General features: G+C 42.3%; 1 protein-coding gene across 1 annotated transcript; it reads right to left on the bottom strand.

Annotated features, from left to right (window-relative positions):
* LOC129324146 (L-lactate dehydrogenase A chain) lies at positions 1-17,982 on the bottom strand. The gene is made up of 8 exons (XM_054971175.1): positions 17,871-17,982; positions 11,726-11,860; positions 9,689-9,806; positions 5,686-5,859; positions 4,358-4,531; positions 2,115-2,232; positions 1,612-1,735; positions 1-734 (listed from the first exon to the last, which is right to left on the bottom strand). The coding sequence occupies exons 2-8, from the start codon at positions 11,849-11,851 to the stop codon at positions 570-572; spliced, it is 999 nt and encodes a 332-aa protein (XP_054827150.1). The 5' UTR covers positions 11,852-11,860; positions 17,871-17,982; the 3' UTR covers positions 1-569.
* Between the last annotated feature and the right edge of the window lie 820 nt (positions 17,983-18,802).

The following is an 18,802-nucleotide window of genomic DNA, read 5'->3' as shown; positions in this document are numbered from 1 at the left end:
TAGCAGTATATTGTTTATTTTATTGGGGGGCTGGTACTACAGTTGGACAATTGCAGCAGTTAATTGTTGCATACAGAGGCTTTACTTTGTGCTGAAGACTGGAGTAGTTGGAGTACACAAAAATAAGGGTCTCTGCATGTACACATAAAGACTGAAAGCAACAGCATCCAGGGAAAGTACATTTAGGGCTGCTCAATAGTGATGACTTCAATCACTGGTCAGCAGAGAATAAAATTCTTTGTTTCTGAAGACCAGTTACTAATTATTCAGCAGTGAAATTCAATTGAGCTGAGGAAAGGCAGATGGGTGTCATTTAGTGGTGCTGTTTCAGGGTGTTCTGGATCTATTTTACACCACTTCACAGTACAAATACTAGGGTGTGATCCAGCTCTGGCCACAAATCAAAACTGCGCAGAAAGAGCTGCAAGTTTTCCTACTACACAATTTTAGCTCTGTATGGGTTTCTAGCTGATACATCATAAAGGAACTGACCTGGCTGAAAGTGCAACAAGACAATCCTCTTAAGACCCACTGACACTAATAAGCAGTGAAGGGATAGGATAACAGGTTTAAAATTGAAGCTCCTTCTGAATTCCCCAGAGTGTATCTGCACTCTTCCTCAGCTTATCTTCCTCCTCACTCTTCAAAGTCATTTTCACCACATCTGTAATGCCTGAGTAACCCAGGACGCAAGGAACACTTAGGAAGACGTCATCTTTAACTCCATGCATGCCCTAGGAAGGAGAGACCAAGGCTGGTTAGTCATTGAAAACAAATTCTTGCACATAGTAAACTTCCTTTAATGTAAAGAAACCACTGGAAGGAAGGGATGGGCTAGAGACCCAAAGTGTCAAAAACTTAGGTAGTAATCCCCTGATTCAGCCAGACTGCTCCCTTCTGCAGTTTGGTTTTTCATCTAGCTCTGTAGTGAAAACATGCAATATGTCACTAAGAGTAATTACTAATAGGTCACGATTTTAGCTGGATTTTTTAATACCATGGAAAACCTGTACATCAATAAGCAGTTCTCTTGTCCAGATGTTTGCTTGATGCACAAATTGCACAGAGAGGAAGACAGAAGTCACCCAGTAAGTTTTATGAAACCAGTTGAATTGCTGTTACTGGAGCAACTATAGTTTTATTACACAAAAAGAAAATCAATGGAGTTTTCTTAAAGTAGCTGCACTTGGACCTTTGCCTGAATTTCTTCAGTTCCACTATTATATTTAAGACAGAATTAGCTTACAGCTTCTAAAACTTAAACTGCAAAATTAGAGACTTCCTTACAAGTTAGGGGACAAAGAGATGGAAAATTGCTGAACTGGCTAGAATTACAGACTTGTTCATTTAAAAACTAATATAATTCTACAATCTTGGATGCCTTTTATTAAAATTCATGATTGTTATAATTTGGATATAAAGGTGTACATCATTTTCATGTTTGGTAATTTGTATTGAATATTTTTTGATGTATTACAATTGATGTTGAAACACTGACTTTGTATTTTTAAATATAATAAATAATTAAGTAAACTAGATGGAAGCTGCATCTACTCCTAGCTGTTTTCGCTGCATTCTCAAATTGACTGCCAATTGCACCCTATTTCTTACCTTCACCATTGTAGAGACTGGGTGTACTCTTCTTAAATTCTTCATGAGGGTTTCAGCTAGATCTGCCACAGAAAGGCCAATTGCCCAAGATGTGTATCCTTTCAGCTTGATAACCTCATAGGCACTACAGAGAAGATGGATTAGAGTTGGTCAGGTTTATGTTCTCCTGCAGATTCATATGGTATCTGAAGCAGATATTTAACAAACCAAAGCCCTAATCTTTTTTCTTTGTAAGATGAGTTAACCACAAGAACTCTCTTTATATAAAACCATTTTTGGTTGGTTGGTGTATAGGTTTTACACATATTTCATGTCCAGAATTTGGTTTCTATATGGTATCAACATACACACTGTAAAAAGGCCAATCTGGGGAGTGTTTAAAGTAAGTTCTGCGATTGCTATTTTATGTATCGATGACAATTATGTCTGGAGCATTCTAAATTTCTAGTTAATTGCAACTTGGCCTTTAACCAAACATTGTGTTAGAGTAGCTTAAAAATTACCTGTCTACAACTTGCTTGTGCACCTCTTTCCAGTTTTCTTTGTCTCCATCAGTTCCCATGTCAGGATGTAAAGTTTTCAGGGAGACACCAGCAACATTCACACCACTCCAGACAGGCACTGAATAAAATGAATGAATGAATTCAGAAAAGTGCCCTCTCACTCTATTTACATGGAATGGAGTTTTACAGTTAATACAGATAAGAGTACTACATATCTGGAAGTGGCTGCCACTTTTTTTGGCCTTTTGCAAAAAAAAAAAAAGCAACCCCCAAGTTCACATTCCTGTCAAAGAAGCATAGCCAGCATTGCCGCTGATTTCTCTTTTGGTTTTGCCCTCTCTTCTCCAAAGTTTCAATGTACTGACTTTGTTTTACCAAATACGTCCAATAGCCCTTATCATGGAACCAAGACTGAGTATGCTGTGAGCTGGCAGTGGCCATTCTTGCCTGTGTCCCAGGTTATACGTCCTACTTGGCTTTGTGACCATAATTTCTTGAGTAATTTCTGTTTTCCTCCTCAAACAACTTACATAGTTGATGTATTTTATCTTGCATGATAATAATTGGCTTGGGAATTAGATTCACTATTTTGAGATATAAAGAAGTCCCTGTACATACTTGATTTAAAATACTCATACACCGCTTTCCCAATCCTCTCAAACAGCAACATAGAATCTTAAAAGCAGTATGCAACTGTGTATACAATAAGCAGTAGAAAGGGGCACACAGCTTGCATGAGACTAGTAGAGCCAAGACTGACTTCAAAATAATTTTAATAGGATTAGTGGTGTTCACAGTAGATTTACAAATCAAATACATCTTAACTATGAGGAAGGATATTTTATATTAAAAGTATTTCCTAGGCAAGTAAATAATTTTCTTGAAGATGCTATAAAAAGGAAATTGTGTAACTTTTCTACAGCTTGTTCTTGAAAGATCAAGAATATCCATGTAACTATAAAGGGAAAATCTTTTTCATTGGAAGATACACCTCTAGATACACAAAATAGTTGCCTGCTGTAAACTTTGCTGGGGAAAAAGGTGGAGATCAAACACAATCTATTAGCTGGGACCTAATTAAGCTTAGCACCGTTTGTCAAGTGAAATACATATTGATACACTGGAAGCAAACATCCAGAAGATTCAAAAATTGGACACTGTTTAGCAGTTCTATAAGGAAGTGCCTAGTCTCTTTTTGAGCAATTTTATTTTCTGATGCATGCATGATGTGCTGAGAGACAGTTGCGGCCACTCTAAGAACTGACTTAGCACTTTAACTCCTAAATATAGAACAACATGAAGGACAAGATAGATGCCTTTTTTAAAAAGCTGCTTTACAGAACTCCAGAATTTATCAAGGGTCTTTAATGTGAAGGAATCTACCCAGCACTCCTGTTAAGAGTAAAGGGTAAAATTCAGGCCAACAGAAGTTGGCCTACTTGGATTACAGACCTGACCTTTTCTGAATAGGTTTGCCCAAGTCAAATATAGATCATCTAATGTTACTTAATGAGGATAGATTATGTTCCTAACTTAATACTGAGGGAGTGGTGGGGAAAGCACTCCTGGTCTGCCCAGGACAGGTCTGATACTCAGGGACCAGAGTATCCAGCCACCAGCCACCTTCATCTCCTTTCTTCCCTCCCCTCCTCCCCAAACTTTTATCTCTCTCTTTCTCCAAGGAACTCAAGGTAGCATACATTTCTCTTGCCTTTCTTCCCATTCACAAGAGCTATGGTTATGTCACAGAGTATGTAAACCTACATCCCTAACCAGGATGGCCCAAAGCAAACCTGATCCTATCCAATCTTGGAAGCTAAGCAGGCTTGGTCTTGATTAGTAACTGCATGGCACACCCCCAAAGATGTCCAGGGTCACTCTGCAGAGTCAGGCAATGGCAAACCAGCTCTTAGTCTCCTGCCTTGAAAACCCCAGCAGGGGTTGCCACACATCGGCTATGACTTGACAGCACTCTCCACCACCATGCACTTCGCTTTGTCAGTATTTCCCTGATCTCTTCTGACTTCCTGGGAATACTGACAGGTCTAGAACATAATGCCATAAGGAGGAAGTATGGTGACAAGTGAATCACATATTGTCTTGCAATACTGTCAATATTTCAAGTTCTCCAGAATAATAGACAAGTTCAAGACAAGTTCCCCAGAATAATAGATTCTACATTATAACCATTAATGTTTTCACAGAAAAAACACTTTGTGTAACAAGGAAAATTCTGCACTTACCACTAGAGTCTCCGTGCTCTCCCACAATCCAGCCATGGCAGCTGAGAGGGTGGATATTCAGCCTCTCACCCATGAGGTGGCGGAAACGGGCAGAGTCCAGATTGCAACCACTTCCAATCACACGGTGCTTAGGAAAGCCACTGATTTTCCAGGCCACATAGGTAAGAATGTCCACTGTTAATAAAGGGGCTACTTGGTTAGAAAATGTTTTCTTAATTAACAAACAAAATCATGAGATTTGGGCAACTACTGAGAATCAACAACTCTTGTTTGCACAGGCAGGGAATCCTAAGCTGTTCAGGCTACACCCACCTTCACCATTTCCTGAAGAGAGGAAATTTAAGGATGGGGAATTTTAAGCCCAGTGAAAGGACACAAGAGAGATTAATGCAGTGTTTCTGGCTTGCCTTGATGCCCCATGCTCATAAGAGTGCCATTCCAGAGTCCTTGGTATCTTACAGGACACTTGAATGGGTATAGTTTTTGTTTGGATGTAGGTACGCTGATTAGGTGGAAGCAACACAAGCAACACAAGCCTTTTAAGGGAAGGGCTGCCAGATTGCAAGGTATCCAAACCCAACCCATCTTCCTCATGCTTACAAGAGCAACTAAAGCTGATACCTTCATTTCCCCCCACTTGCATCAGCTTCCATTTAACTCTTTAATTAATCTACAGCTCTACCCTGTTTGTCAAAAAACAAGTTCACAAGAATTAAATGACAATCCCAAGTCCAAGTAAGTGTCACAGGAGTGCAGCCTTAGATGCGCAAATAGCTGAACACACAATTAATTGCCTTTGTACACAAAGTACAATGTGTAAGGAACCCTTAACTGAACATTAATAAGGCACCTATTTATGTTGGAAATTTTGATCTTTACTAGAGTTATTTAGATTGCACCCTACTGATAAAACATGAACTAATAAACCCCACTAAACCGAGTTTGACTATCGTACAATGCCGATGTAATGCCAAATTCCTCCATCCTTAGAGCAGGAGGCAATCTTAGGGACATGCATTCTTTTCATAACCACTTGCTAATGAACTCCCTTGCCTTAACCAGAATTAAGGGGAATGTGGGCACTGACCTTAATCATGGTTAAATCTAACCAGAGAATTTCTATTAGCCATAATTTAAAATCATTAAACTGCTATTGAACATTCTAGTTAAAAGGAGCCTTGATGAACTTTAACCTAGTTTTAAGCTCGTGCCACAATCTCCCTTAAATATAGTTGCTCCCGAAGCAAGAAAGAACTGAGTTTCCTTTGTGAGAGCAGGCACTCTGTGCTTCTAGGAGAGGGTGCTTCACTACTCAAGATGTGACCAACCTGGATTGGAAACAACAAGCAGCTTGCAGTCAGGGCTATACTTGACAACATTAGGAATGATGAATTTAAAGATGTTCACATTGCGCTGGACCAGGTTCAGGCGAGATTCTCCTTCCTGCTGGCGAGCTCCAGCAGTGATGATGACCAGTTTAGAGTGTGCAGTTACAGCATAGTCTGCCAAACCAAATAAATAAAAATTGCATTAGTTGAAAATTCATTTTACACTGCAGTTGTATTAAAAATGAATGTAATCTATGAAGCATCGTGGGAAGACAGATGGGGACGTAGAAACCTGAGGGTCACTAGGACATAATGACATGTGTTGAGAGCTGGTCACTTGGGATGGAGGGATTATGGATAGAAGTGTGCACCAAAAAAAAAAGTTTCAGGAATATTAAAAAAAAAATCGGTATCCCTAAAATCCAGGTCAGATGCTTTACTCCAGTTAGAGAATCCCTCATTTATCTTGCCATTATTCCCTATGGAGAAAACTATCCAGGAGGCTGGGGGCAGGGCATTTTTCAAGAAAACTTCAAATTTGCAGGGAACCTACTCCTTCGTGTCCACTAAAGGCCTCCCAAATTTCAGAAAGATTGGACTCTGGGATCCAATTCTATGGGCACTGAACAAGCTGCTCCCAGCCCTCCCCATTGTTTCCTAGGGAGGAAACATTTCCAAAGCTTTCCAGGCAAAGGGAAACCTTAAGCAAAGGCAAGCCCTGGCCAAAAGCCAACACCAAATATAAGCCCCACTCCCATGCAAGCTGCACCAACAAAGCCTGACAGAACCGAAGTGAAGCAAAGGAGTCAATGTCAAACCAGAGAATCCTTACTGAAGCAAGGGCAGGGGAGGCTCATTGGCACCACAGAGTTTAAAGGTGGCTGGTGGTGGCTTCTAGGGCTCTTTTGGAGGTTGGGGGTGGAGGGGCAGGATAGGAACTGACTCTGCCTGATGCCTCCTGTATCCCACTGGCTTCATGCCACTCTCCTGCTACAGAGTGAAGCTTGTGTCCCTCTCACTTGCTGGGCTGGCTGCTGTTCCATCCTCTGCCAGCCTCATGCTAGTTTCCTGCCATGGCATGAGACTTGCCTCCACTTCATGCCACTGCCTTCTTGCTCGATGCTGCTCCACTGACTAGCTGCTTTTTCTGCAGCCGAATTATCCAGCTAATCACAGTTCGACTCCCCATATCGGATCTGGGATTCTTTAATGTTATCTAGCATAGCCAGATCAGCATAAATCTGGCTATTTTGCTGGTTCATGAATCCCAGCCTGCACACCCATAGTAATGAACTGTGACAGGGTAGAATCCGTGCTCCAAAGTCTATAGAGAATATAGAGTCCTATATTGATCTCCTTCCTCCCCAATCTCATTTTAGTCTGCAAAAGGAATTACATACATGTTATAGAAGAACTAGAAACCTGTTCTTGCAAAAAAGCCAACTAAAGATCCCATAGTTTTTAGATGTTCTTTGTTTCCTTGTTAAACAGTTAATTTTCACAACTTAGTTCCATTTCAGCCATACAAGTATGATAAAGGCGCCTTGGAAAGAAACAGCAAAATGACTGCTCACATTTTGTCAAAAACTATTATTATTATTGTTGTTATTCCACGTTTCTCACTGAGATCAAAGTGGATTACATACTGCAAGTAGATCAATAGCTAGGACATTCACAGAGCAAAAATACAGTATGATCAACAGTTGAGACATTCAATGAAAACAGAAACAATAAGCCACAAATTTGAAAGCTAGCATAAAGCTGAACACATAAAACCTTTCTAAATTAAAATGTAAATGATTAACACGACAACTTTAGCAACGTCGGACTACCTAGTAGGAGCGTATCAACATCAGCAGACAATACCCAATAGCCTATTCTACAGTGCCTGTCCCTTACCAAGATGAAAGATCAAGATGGCTAGCTGTGTTTGTCTGTAGCAGTAGAAAAGAGCAAGAGTCCAGTAGCACCTATAAGACTAACAACATTTGTGGTAAGGTATGAACTTTCGTGAGTCACAGCTCATTTCTTCAGATACCAAGGTGTATCTTCAAGCTATTTCTTATGACACAGCCCTATAATCTGGGTAGAAAGACCTCCTGAATAATTCAGTCTTCCATAGTTTGCAGAAAGCCAGGCGGGTGGGAGCTTTCATGACCTCCTCAGGCAGGCTATTCCACAACGTGGGAGCTACCACAGAGAAAGCGCATGTATGGGCAGCTGTTGATTTACCCCAACTGCAGGGTGGTATCTGCAGAAGGCCCTGTTCAGATTAGTGAAGCTGCCATGGCAGAACATAGGGAGAGAGGTGGCTTCGCAGATAAGAGCGGTCGAGGCCATGCAGGGCTTTGAATTTAACGGTCATGACCTTGAATTGATCCTGGTAACTGACATTCTGAAATCTTTCTACAAGGAGACGGATGAGCAGCTACAGTGGCTTCAGTATCCACGTTCTACCATTTTTTAAACACTTTGCCTAATAATCACTTGCCACAATCAGGAAACCTACATTTACTTCTTTCTCAAAAAGGACATAAAGCAAAATTACGCAAAACCCAGCCAGTTTTGTACAAAGTGTAAGCTCCTCCAGAGCGATGGATTTCAGCTTTGCTGGATGCAGCTGACGTGACTAAGTCACACTCTGCAGCTCTCTGGTATGATATTGATGTCCTTTGAGTCTAGTGGTTCAAGTCATTAAAGGATATTTTAGAGTACTGTCAGCTAAACTATCACATATGAGGATCATAGCCAGTAAATAAAGAGTATTCTGGGATTGGAAAGGAACAGTGGCTTAAATCCTATACCTGGTTTTTGCTTATATTTCCTTCATCCGTTGCAGAGTGTGTACTTCAAGCCCCAAGCACTTTCACTCATGCAACACCAGTGTCTCTTAATGAACTGCAAAGTGCCTAGCATAAAGAAAGGGCTCCAAAGAGGAAGACTACCTCAGCTTTCATCAGTGCGAGCAGAAACAAGATACAAGGTAAGGTCGTATCTATTACAACTCAATCAGCTTTGTGTGCTGTTCATCTGTGAATGTTCAATTGACTTGTATCAACAGTATATCAAAAGCTTCAGCCCAATTTTATTTTGGACAGCACCACAGTACCATTTCCCAAATGCTGACAATACCATTTTCTTCACCTGCCTCACTAGGAGCAATCTTGATTTATTCATCATATTCAGAGGATTTTTTTAAAAAAAACTCTTTCAAGCAAATTTTAAAAATCCAGTCACTCTTCTCTACCCATTCCAGTGCCACAGCTTAAACAAAAATGCTCCCTAGAAGTTGCACACTGTCAGACAAAAGGGCCCACATGAGAAAGTCTCAACTGGAGTATCAGGCTCTGAGCTCCCATCCCTTGAAATGCAGTTTGATCTCACAGGCTGGTTCATACAAGTACCACCCTACAACAAAACCAGCTCAGGATCATGGCATTTGCCATTGTCACAGGAATATGTAACAGAAACACTGACAGATGTAGATAGCACTTACACCCAATCTCAGCCTGACTGCAAATTCAGTACTCCTGCACCCTTCTGAAACCAACTGCATAGTAGTTCCCGCATATATCAAATGGCCCAGAATCTTCCTAAATTTCAGCAACAGCACTAGGATCTTTCTATTTAGAATTGTGGAGTAATTTTTTAGCCCCCCAGTGATAAAAATAAGCCAGATTTTGTTGCTTCTAGGCTTGATCCTGTAATAAGCAAGTAGAAAGTCTGTCCCACGACTCTCCTCCTTAAGAGGTCTTGCAAACACAACCCAAAAGCTGGTCTAGGTGGAAGCCTTGGCGACAAAATACCACAGGGTACCAGAGGGGTGCTGCTGCAGTGGGGATTCAAGCTCCCACTGCACCACCAATGGAACCTCTTGTACAAATGGTAACTCATTAGTGGAAAACCAAGGAGGGGCAATTTCATCTGGTCCCCCCACCTCACTGTAAACACCATGAAGCTCCCATAACCTCCAGCATTGGTTTAGCATGAAAAAAAGAGTAACCTTTGCCAGAGACAATCTTTGGTGTCCTGAGGAAGAGGCTGCCATGTTGAAGGTCCAGCATCTCTCCCTTCAGCTTGTCCTCAATGACATCAACAAGGGCAAGTTCATCAGCTAAATCCTACAAAAAGAAAGAGTAAGAGAATGTTACCCCAAAGACACTATATTTCATTGACATGATTTTTTAGGGTTCTCCCCAAAAATAGGCATGGGAAACTGGAAAAACAAACCCAAGGCACATACTGTGATCCGCCAGGGGCTTGATAAACTTCCTGACTTTGCTGTCCTAAGCAGCAGCAAAGAACAGTGATCACTTGACCCCCCACCCCACCCCACCCTGGTGGCTGTGTCTTCCTTAGAGAGGTCTGCAAGTTGTCCCAGCCAACTTTAGGGCAATTACTGGAATGCAAGTATTATTGGTGACAGGTACTTAAAACAAAGTTAAGGAATACTCACCTAGACATAACTGATAATATATGAAGACATCTCTGAGTTTCACAAAACTGTTTCTCTTACCACAAAAAGTGCCAATAGCAAGATGGATCCTAAAAGTCAGGGACACAAGCTAACCAATCAAATTCCTCCCCTCTTTAAATCCTGGGCCCCTGAAAAGCTGCTCCAGAAGAATCTGGAACAAAGCAGGATGCAAGATGGGAGGCTACACCAAAAAGAGGAATCAGGAGAATTCCAACTGCATTCCCTCATGTGCAAGTGCTTGCTCTGAACGCAGAACAGGTTGAACAAGGTGGAGGCGGAGTACTTTCTACTAATTTCCTTTCAAGATGCAACTCCCCCAGGGGCACCTCACTCTTTCCAATGGCCTCCAGTAATCAGGAACAGCTATTCAAGGGACGCAGGAGGGAGAGAAAGAGATCTGTTTCATGAACTCCTTCTATCCAGAGTTTGTTGGACCACACACATACCATTGGATATGTATGGATTCTAAATTGTAGAACACAAAAAGAAGTTTAATAGAAAAGCCCTTAGAACTACACCCTGATCATACCATTTATCAACATCAGTCTCAGACATACTTCCTTGGAATTCCATATGAGTGCCTCTGTTAGTGTACAGCAGTTAAGGGGTATGAAGCAAGGGGTGTGAGTCTACAAAAGCTTAAGCTGGAATAAAAATGTGTTGTTCTTTAAGGTATCCCAAAGGCCCATTTGTTTTCCTTGAAATTATCTCAGCAGACTTTACTTTCAGACCAGTTAACACCACAACCGGAAAGATTATTCTTCTGTGGAACAGCTCAACAGGAGGGAATGTAATGACTGTCACAGCAGAGTTAAGAAAGGAGTTTATCCAGCCAGGATCATATCTGGTAAGAGGCAGAAAAAGATGGCAGGGGAAGTGCCAGACTGGAAATAATTGCTATGCACCATCCTAAAAACATCCACTGTGCTCTTGCTTTAGTACTAGACCACATACCAGTTACATGGTGGTACGTTGTTATTAGTAACAGACAGCAACTGCTAAGTAGCATAGCAATTTGGACTTGTCCAGCACTTAGTGTCAGTTGCTTTCGCTACTGTTAACAGTGTGCTTGAGTTTACAATTATAATGGGAGTGTCAGAATAATACAATCATAACTCCCAGCAAGAAACCCATCTGGTATTGCAATATTTGGAAACTGTACTTACAGCAAAAGCAATAATTCAGTTAATCACACACTTCCCCATTTCAGCCAATATGGGAATGTACGTAATTGCAATGTAGAGCCTGCTCACCCATATGTAAGTTACGAGATCTCTCAGAATGTAGTTACTCAACAGTTGAGTGAATTATGTCCAGTGATTATGCCTGTACTGATATCATGATGTATGAAAAGTTTTAAACGTTTTGTTTGTATTTACAGAGCCTGTAAGTAGTCCAATTTTTAAAAAGAACTGAGTACCCTGTGTTAAAAGGATGTGGACTGGCAGCCACAATCTGGCATGCCAATCAAAACAGGCTATTAGTCCACAGATTCAAGTCCCCGGTTACTTCTATGGTTGTTATTTTGTCACAAAGCAAAGAAGCTAAATACTTGCCACCCACCTTCATCAAAATGCTTATGGCACAAGCCATGCCAACTGCACCAACTCCAACCACAGTGATCTTGTTGTGGGCATGGGGATGCTCTTCTTTGTGAACATTTTCAATTAGCTTTTCACTGAGAGACATTTTGTTGCTCTGCAAAAAAAAAATCAGATTTCTACCATTATAACAGTATAGTACATTTCTACATTTGAAAGCCCAGGTTTCTGCTGTGGCCCTTGCTCTTACCAAACAAAGGTCATTATACAAAGTGAGCTTTAGCATAATTTCAATCATAGTATTTGGATATGAACAGGTTTCTGTAAGTTTTCACATAAATTGACCATGGATACAGAAAGAAAAAGGGAACTCAAAAGCAGGAAAATAGGAGCTATGGAGCATGGAATAGGACACTAATCCTGCATCACTAGAAGCTACACCAAATAGCATCACTCCTGTTTAGGCTCTCAGTTTTGGAATACTTTGGTTGCATAATTTTTCACCTCTGTGAAACCATATAGACTAGAAATTTAGGGGAAGTTGAAAGGAGAGAAAATATATACAGCTGAGACTATACTAAGTGCACATATTACATAACTGTGCGCATCTGTCATCAACACCATTTAACTGGGTCTCTTGGATCTAGAGTTTGTCTTAATCTTGATCTAGACTTTGTGAAAGTAATTGGATGGCTCATCCTCAGGGGAGGTGTTCCATGGATAGATTACAGAACTGGCACAGTGTAACTGATTGTTACAATTTAAAGTCCAAGAATTCTGTTGAGTTAGTACAATCCATAGTACAATCTTGCCTGGTGTAGCCCTGAATACTAAGAAAGCCCATAAGGTCTTCCTATATCTAAGAATTGTCTAGGAAAGTAATGGAAAGACTACTATAAGCTCATGGAAGTTGATACGCTTTTAAACTAGATTACTTCCATACAAAGAATCAGTTCAGTAAAAAGGGACAAACGACTATGAAGTATTAATGAAGACAGAGGCTAAGACAACAGATTCATGGGCAGGAACCCAGAACTGCAAAGTGAGCAAGTGCTACTGGAAGCAAGTGGACTGTGTAACTTCAGGATCAAAGGGCTCATTTGTCCCAAGTAAAAGCGAGTGAACAATTCACATTTCAACCCAGAGTTGTTCTCCAGCAGCCCCCTATATCAGCATGCTAACCTCCAAAAATGCATGCATGCAGTTTTTATACCATCCTTGGAAAGACATAAACCCTTCATGAGTTCATCCTCTCTCCATTATTGCTGGTGGAATAAGCCTGGGCTTTTAATGACTGTTTAACATAGGGCTTCGGAACATTTAGCAATGTTGTTTATCTAGACCTCTTTGACCCCCAATGCATTTTTCTTGGAGGACCAACACAATTTGTCTCCCAATCACTCCCAATCAGGGTGGATAAAAATCAATGATTTTTTTAAAAAAATTTAAAAAATTGGATTTTTTAAATTTAAATCGGATTTTTTTTTATTTAAATATGATTTTTTTAAATAAAATGCTTTTTGAGGAAAATATATTACCATCCAAAGGTTATTCCATCATGAAATAAAGATTAGTTTTTAATTATGTAGAATAAGGCTGTATATGTTTAATTTTTTTGGTAAATAAATCCCATTAATCCATTCACAATGTGATGCTCTTCCAGAGGTTTTTGTAAGATTATTGGGCAGTTTCTCTGCCTACAAGATATTCTCACAGATGCTTGGTTTTGCAGTTCTCAAAACTGAATTTGTGTCAGCTCAGCAGAGATCACACGTCTCTTCTTCACAGCAAAAATGTTATAACATGAACAGAGTTGAGAAAAAGACCTTAATCCTATTGTTCTACAAACCTATGAAGACAGAATCAACCCCTCCAGTGCTAAGTTTCAAGAAGTTCAGTGAATAGAAACAATATTTTTCTGATTGTTTGGAGTGGAATAGATCTGCGCAAGAAGAAACTAAGTGTGAGGAGGGAGGGGCAAGCAGTACAAAATGAAAGTGAAACTTTTTGAGCACAATACTGCACAAGTCTTTGGATCCTTTGTATGACCTGAGGTTTATCACATTCTTTCCTTGGAGGAAAAAACCTATAATGGCAGCAGGCCGTAAAAGAGACCCAGCTTGGGAATACTTTAATGAAGTTCCTTTACCTATCGGTAAGGCAGCCATCTACTTGCATATTAAAGTTATACCAGCAAGAATTAGTCTTTATGTAGAAAACTATGATTTAAATCAAGCCTTAATGATTAGTGATTTAAATCGTGATTTAAATCAGTTTGATTTAAATCAAATCCACCCTGCTCCCAATCATTTTGGTCCTCTTCCTGCCACCAGATTTTAAGGCCTAATCTTTATGCTGCCTAAATGCAGTGCCCCTCCTCCATATATTTCATATTTACTGTATCTGGTGTAAGCACTATCCATACACATTGAAATTTTTCCATGGATAGTTATGTCCAAACATTACCACTCCCCTGGACAAAAAATTCAGAGTATATGCATTGTATAGGGTATCACAAAACTAGCTAAACAGTCCTCTAATCTTTGGAAAGGACATCTTTATTCAGATTTCTCAAATCCAAAACAACACTGTGAAATCCATAGCCATGACACAGGACAGAGGTCAGGGCAGAGGTGGACTTTAGGAAAGGGGATTATGATGCAGTCCCTAGAACACTAATAGAGAGACATCAGGATAATAGCTGCCATTAAAGATGCAATTACAAAGTTTATAAGACTGCCAGCCTCACTGATCTATTAGAAAGGCCACCCAAATTGAAGGCTTCAGCCGTACATTCAAAATTCCCACATGGAGACCTGTCCTGTAGCTGGAGGTGCACGAGGCACGCAATGCATGAGCTGGCTGCTTTACTTCTCCATGCTGACAGCCACTAACAGTAAGAAGTGGGCACAGAGTGCCTAGTTCATATGCTACTTCCCCATGCGGCTGCAGTGATGGCACTGTATGATAAAACAGGCTTAGAACTCTGGATTGCTCTTACACACACTTCTGTTGCGAATAGAACAAAAAAAAAAGCCTGTGTAACATGCTGTCCTAAATATTTGGAAAAGTCAGCAGCACTGGGGGAATATTACAAAAATGCCGTTACTACTAAAGCAAGTATGAAATAAAGCCACTTAAGAGTATTCCATACTGAGTTTTCTATTTTCAGGAACAAAATGCTGTTGCAACTGGGTCTACTATAACCACAAGTTTGAAAGGTGAATGAACTATTTAGGATGAAACACTTTTCACAAAATATACAACTATTTAATGATGTGTATTCTTTTATAAATGGAAGTGAAACTGGGAAATCCCAGCTCCATTCAAGTGTATCCTGAGTAAGGTTTCTCAGTTTTGGTTGAGTATGTTTCTCAAACTTCTGCCGAGTCTATAACGGTTCAAGACGTAAATCATTCTTGCATCCACTTTCAGCAGAGCACATAATTTTCCACCAGTAGGGGGCATTAATAATACTTTCTATTGTGTCCTGTTCCACAGTCATAGCCTCCAGTGTAGTAATTTCCTTGAAAAGAAATTGCAATGAGATGTCCACAGCTATGCCATTCTGATATACTTTCTTAGTGTTCTTGATCAAATGTGATACCATCAGTCTTTAGATCCAATGGGAAGATGCCTCCAGTGCTTTTTGGACCAAGGAGAGACAGAAGCGCTTTTGCAAGCAGCCAGTTTGCGTAGTGGTTAAGAGCAATAAGACTCTAATCTGGAGAACAGGGTTTGATTCCCCACTCTTCCACTTGAAGCCAGCTGGGTGATCTTGGGTCAGTCACAGCTCTTTCAGAGCTCTCTCAGCCCCTCCCACCTCACAGGGTGTTTTGTTGTGGGGATAATAATGACATACTTTGTAAACCGCTCTGAGTGGGCATTAAGTTATCCTGAAGGGTGGTATATAAATCGAATGTTATTATAATTATCTGGTAGACTTAGTAGATGTGCCATATAAGTGAGGCTCAAAGAAAGCAGGGCTTTTCATAAAAAAATATGTACAAACTTGTACTTGGTAGGGGAAAGAAGGAAATCTGGTTGATCCAGAAGTGTAATAAGCAGGGGGTGGGTGGGATGAGAGGGAGAAAACACAGAATATTCTAACAAAGGAAAAAAGTAGCTGGCATAATTCAAGGCATGGTATTGGTAAATTCATCACTGACACACTTGCTCAAGATTGAGTTAAACCCACCCTAATGTTACAGTACTTTGTGCTACATCAGGCTTAAGGCCTGGTTTGCAAGGCCACAGTTGTGTGCTGAACTGTGTGACCTATGCATTTCAATGCATGGCAAATTTGGGTGACTGCAAACTCAGTGCCAATTCAATCATGCTGCCAAAAATGGTTTCAGCAATGGCATGGTAAATGTGTGTAGCAATCACATTATCTCTTCCCTCATGTCCATTCTACCTTCCGGGTCTGTTCTCACAAGCCCATGGCTGCCACTTGGCATTCTTCTATTCCCCTTCCTTCCCATGCAGCCCCTTGACACATGCAAGATCGTGTTTTCCAACGCTTGCAAAATGAGTTCTGCAATGACATTCACAAAGCTTTAGCCTGCTTTGATGGTGGCTGCCTACAACCAGCTGGTACTTTAAATGACTGTGTGTCTTGATTCCCATCTTCAGTACTCCTGCTTCGTCATGCAGATTGGCATTGTACCAATTACTGAGCCGGAATCGGGTTGGAGCTGTTCTGCGTGTGGCTCCGCTCTGGTAGCGATTTATTGCACGTGGAATTTGCAGCCGCCATTAAAACAGTCAGCAATTCTCCTACCGCGCGAATACAATAGTAAAGTTGCCCTAAGGAGGCAGCCTCCCAAGGACCACCGCACAGTCTGAGCACACCATCACTGTCGCAATCGATCAAGTTACTCTCCAGTCCAACTCGGGGGGGGGGGGGCGGACGCTGCCCATATTCTCAGAAGCAGGATATTAAATGCAACAGGAAAACTCCAGGGGGAAAACCCCATTCGCAATTCCTTCTCCGTTTAACGTGGCTGCGAATGGGTCGTTGACCCTCCCACTGCAACTGTCCATAGGAGACCCGCCCTCGCCCCGAGACGCCCGGCGGTCACTACCATTCAAACAACTGGATGAGGCCCTGCTGGCGCTTCTCCGGAAAGAAAAGGAGCGGGGGGGGGCACGAGAGGCTGTACCGTGGGGCTCCCTCGACACTGTTGCGGCAGACCCGCTGGGATGGGCGGGGGGAGAAGAGGCAGCAGCGCACCTTCACTCCCCTTGTTTGTTCCCAGTACCGGCTGAGCGCTAGCGGTCTTCGGGAGCGGCGTTGCCCTCCTCTCTGTAGCAATGCTTTGGGCGGATACTGCAGCTCTGAGGAGCCGGGCAGAGGCACCCGGACCAGCCGAAGGGCCCCACGGCACCTGCCCCTCCTCGCCAGATGCCCGGGGCTGTAAAAGCTCCGCCGCGCCCATCGCCCGCTTGAGCTCTGCCTCGCCCCCGCTCCTGTAACCACCACACAGCCTGCCCTCCTCCCAGGGAGCCCCAAAATACACACTTCCCTGCCCCGCGCCAGATTTATTATCAACTACCTAGGGAATCCCCTTACCGGAGGTATAATAATAACACAATCCAGCAGTATTAACATTCAGATAAGAATTTCTTCTAATTATAAAAGTGCGAAGTGCTCCAAGTGCTAGTATCTTATAACAAATATTCGGCTTACAATAAATACAAGCCTAATATGTATTATAAGATACTAGCACTTGGAGCACTTTGCACTTTTATAAATAGAAAAAAAAATTCTTATCTGAATCCCCAAGGGGTTCCCTTGGCAATTGATAGGTTTGTTCCCTACGTAGCCCTCTGTATATTGTTTGGCCGCGCCAGATTTAAGCAGGGGGCAAGAGTCCCTCTTGCTACTGCAGGGTGGGCTCCCTATACAAAGGGCATGGCTTAGCTCTGCCTACCGCTTCTCGAGTTACGTAACCAGCGGGGTCCAAAGGAGTCCCTTCTCTCTCCCGCCATGCGGAAGACTCCCCCCCCCCCCCCCCCAAGGCGGGAAGCAGAAATCCTACGTTACTCCCGAGTTGCACCCGCACGCGTCGCCCTCCCCATTTCGCATGGTCCCTCTTTTCGTGGCGGACTTCGCCCTCCGCAAACTTCCGCACGTGGCTCGCCAAGCCGTTCAGCCTGCCTACCTGGTCGCCCTACGCTCAGCCCCCAATTGCCGCTGCAGTACCGCGAGGAGGTGAGGGCGGCGGGTGACTAAATAGGGATTCCGCCAGTGACGTGAACTGGGCGGTCGCTGCCGCCTGTTGCGGCAAGGGGGCCAGAGTGGGACGTGCCCGGCTACACGTCCAATGGAGGAGACGGGGCCGGAGGCAACGCGGCCGGGACTAGGCAGGGCTGCGCCGTCAGTGCACATGCCCGAGCGCTTGGGCTGGGGAGACACGTGGGAGCCGAACTTCCTCTCTCGGAATTAGCTGGGGCTGGAGGGATGGTTGCAGAGGCCCGTGAGTTGTGCATGTGGGCAGAGAGGACGCGCAGAGTCCGGGAACAAAAATGTTGTGCGCAAAGAAATGACAGCTTTGCTCGGAGAGTGAGCTCTTGTGGGAAAGTAGCCGTGTCGGTCTCATTTAAGTTCAGATCAGTACGTAGGAACCTCCTAACGGAATCGTCGAGAGAATTTTTGTGTGCTCGGTAAATTCTTCCTGATTCGTGTCCAAGGGCTGCAATCCTGGGAATAAGCCTACCGACCACAGTGGACTTCAGTGAGACCTCCAGTCGGTCTTGTGTTTTTTTTGCTCTGAGTTAAATCTCACTGCATTCACTTGGTTTATTGCAAAGTGATTCTTGTGCCGTGAGGCACTTTGGAATAAGCCAAGTGAATACAGTGGGATTTAATGCCAAGCAAATATACCTAGGACCGATTGCCCGTCTCATTTAAAGGATTTATATTTAAACTAGACAAAGGAAACAGAAGAAGGAAGCACTGATGGCCAGTTGTTTATTTAGTTTAGAGGTGAAAAGCAGGGGGAGAAATAAGCAGCCTAGATAAAAGACCTGCCCACATTATAATTATATTGGAGCAATTTAAGCAGAGTAAAACAAAAAGCACACTGGGAGTTCT

This window comes from Eublepharis macularius, chromosome 2 (genome assembly GCF_028583425.1).
Source record: "Eublepharis macularius isolate TG4126 chromosome 2, MPM_Emac_v1.0, whole genome shotgun sequence".
Taxonomy (NCBI): domain Eukaryota; kingdom Metazoa; phylum Chordata; class Lepidosauria; order Squamata; family Eublepharidae; genus Eublepharis; species Eublepharis macularius.
The sequence above is the reverse complement of the archived record's forward strand: the minus strand, read 5'-3'. Positions and strand labels throughout refer to the sequence as shown.

Bases quoted from the DNA above. Each gene is read 5' to 3' on its own strand.
- LOC129324146 (XM_054971175.1), bottom strand. From the start codon at position 11,851: ATGTCTCTCAGTGAAAAGCTAATTGAAAATGTTCACAAAGAAGAGCAT. The intron at 5,860-9,688 runs GTTACTCTTTTT...TTGGTTTGGCAG, and splicing joins AAAGATTGTCTCTGGCAAAG to ACTATGCTGTAACTGCACAC. The intron at 2,233-4,357 runs GTAAGTGCAGAA...CATTTTATTCAG, and splicing joins AGAGCACGGAGACTCTAGTG to TGCCTGTCTGGAGTGGTGTG.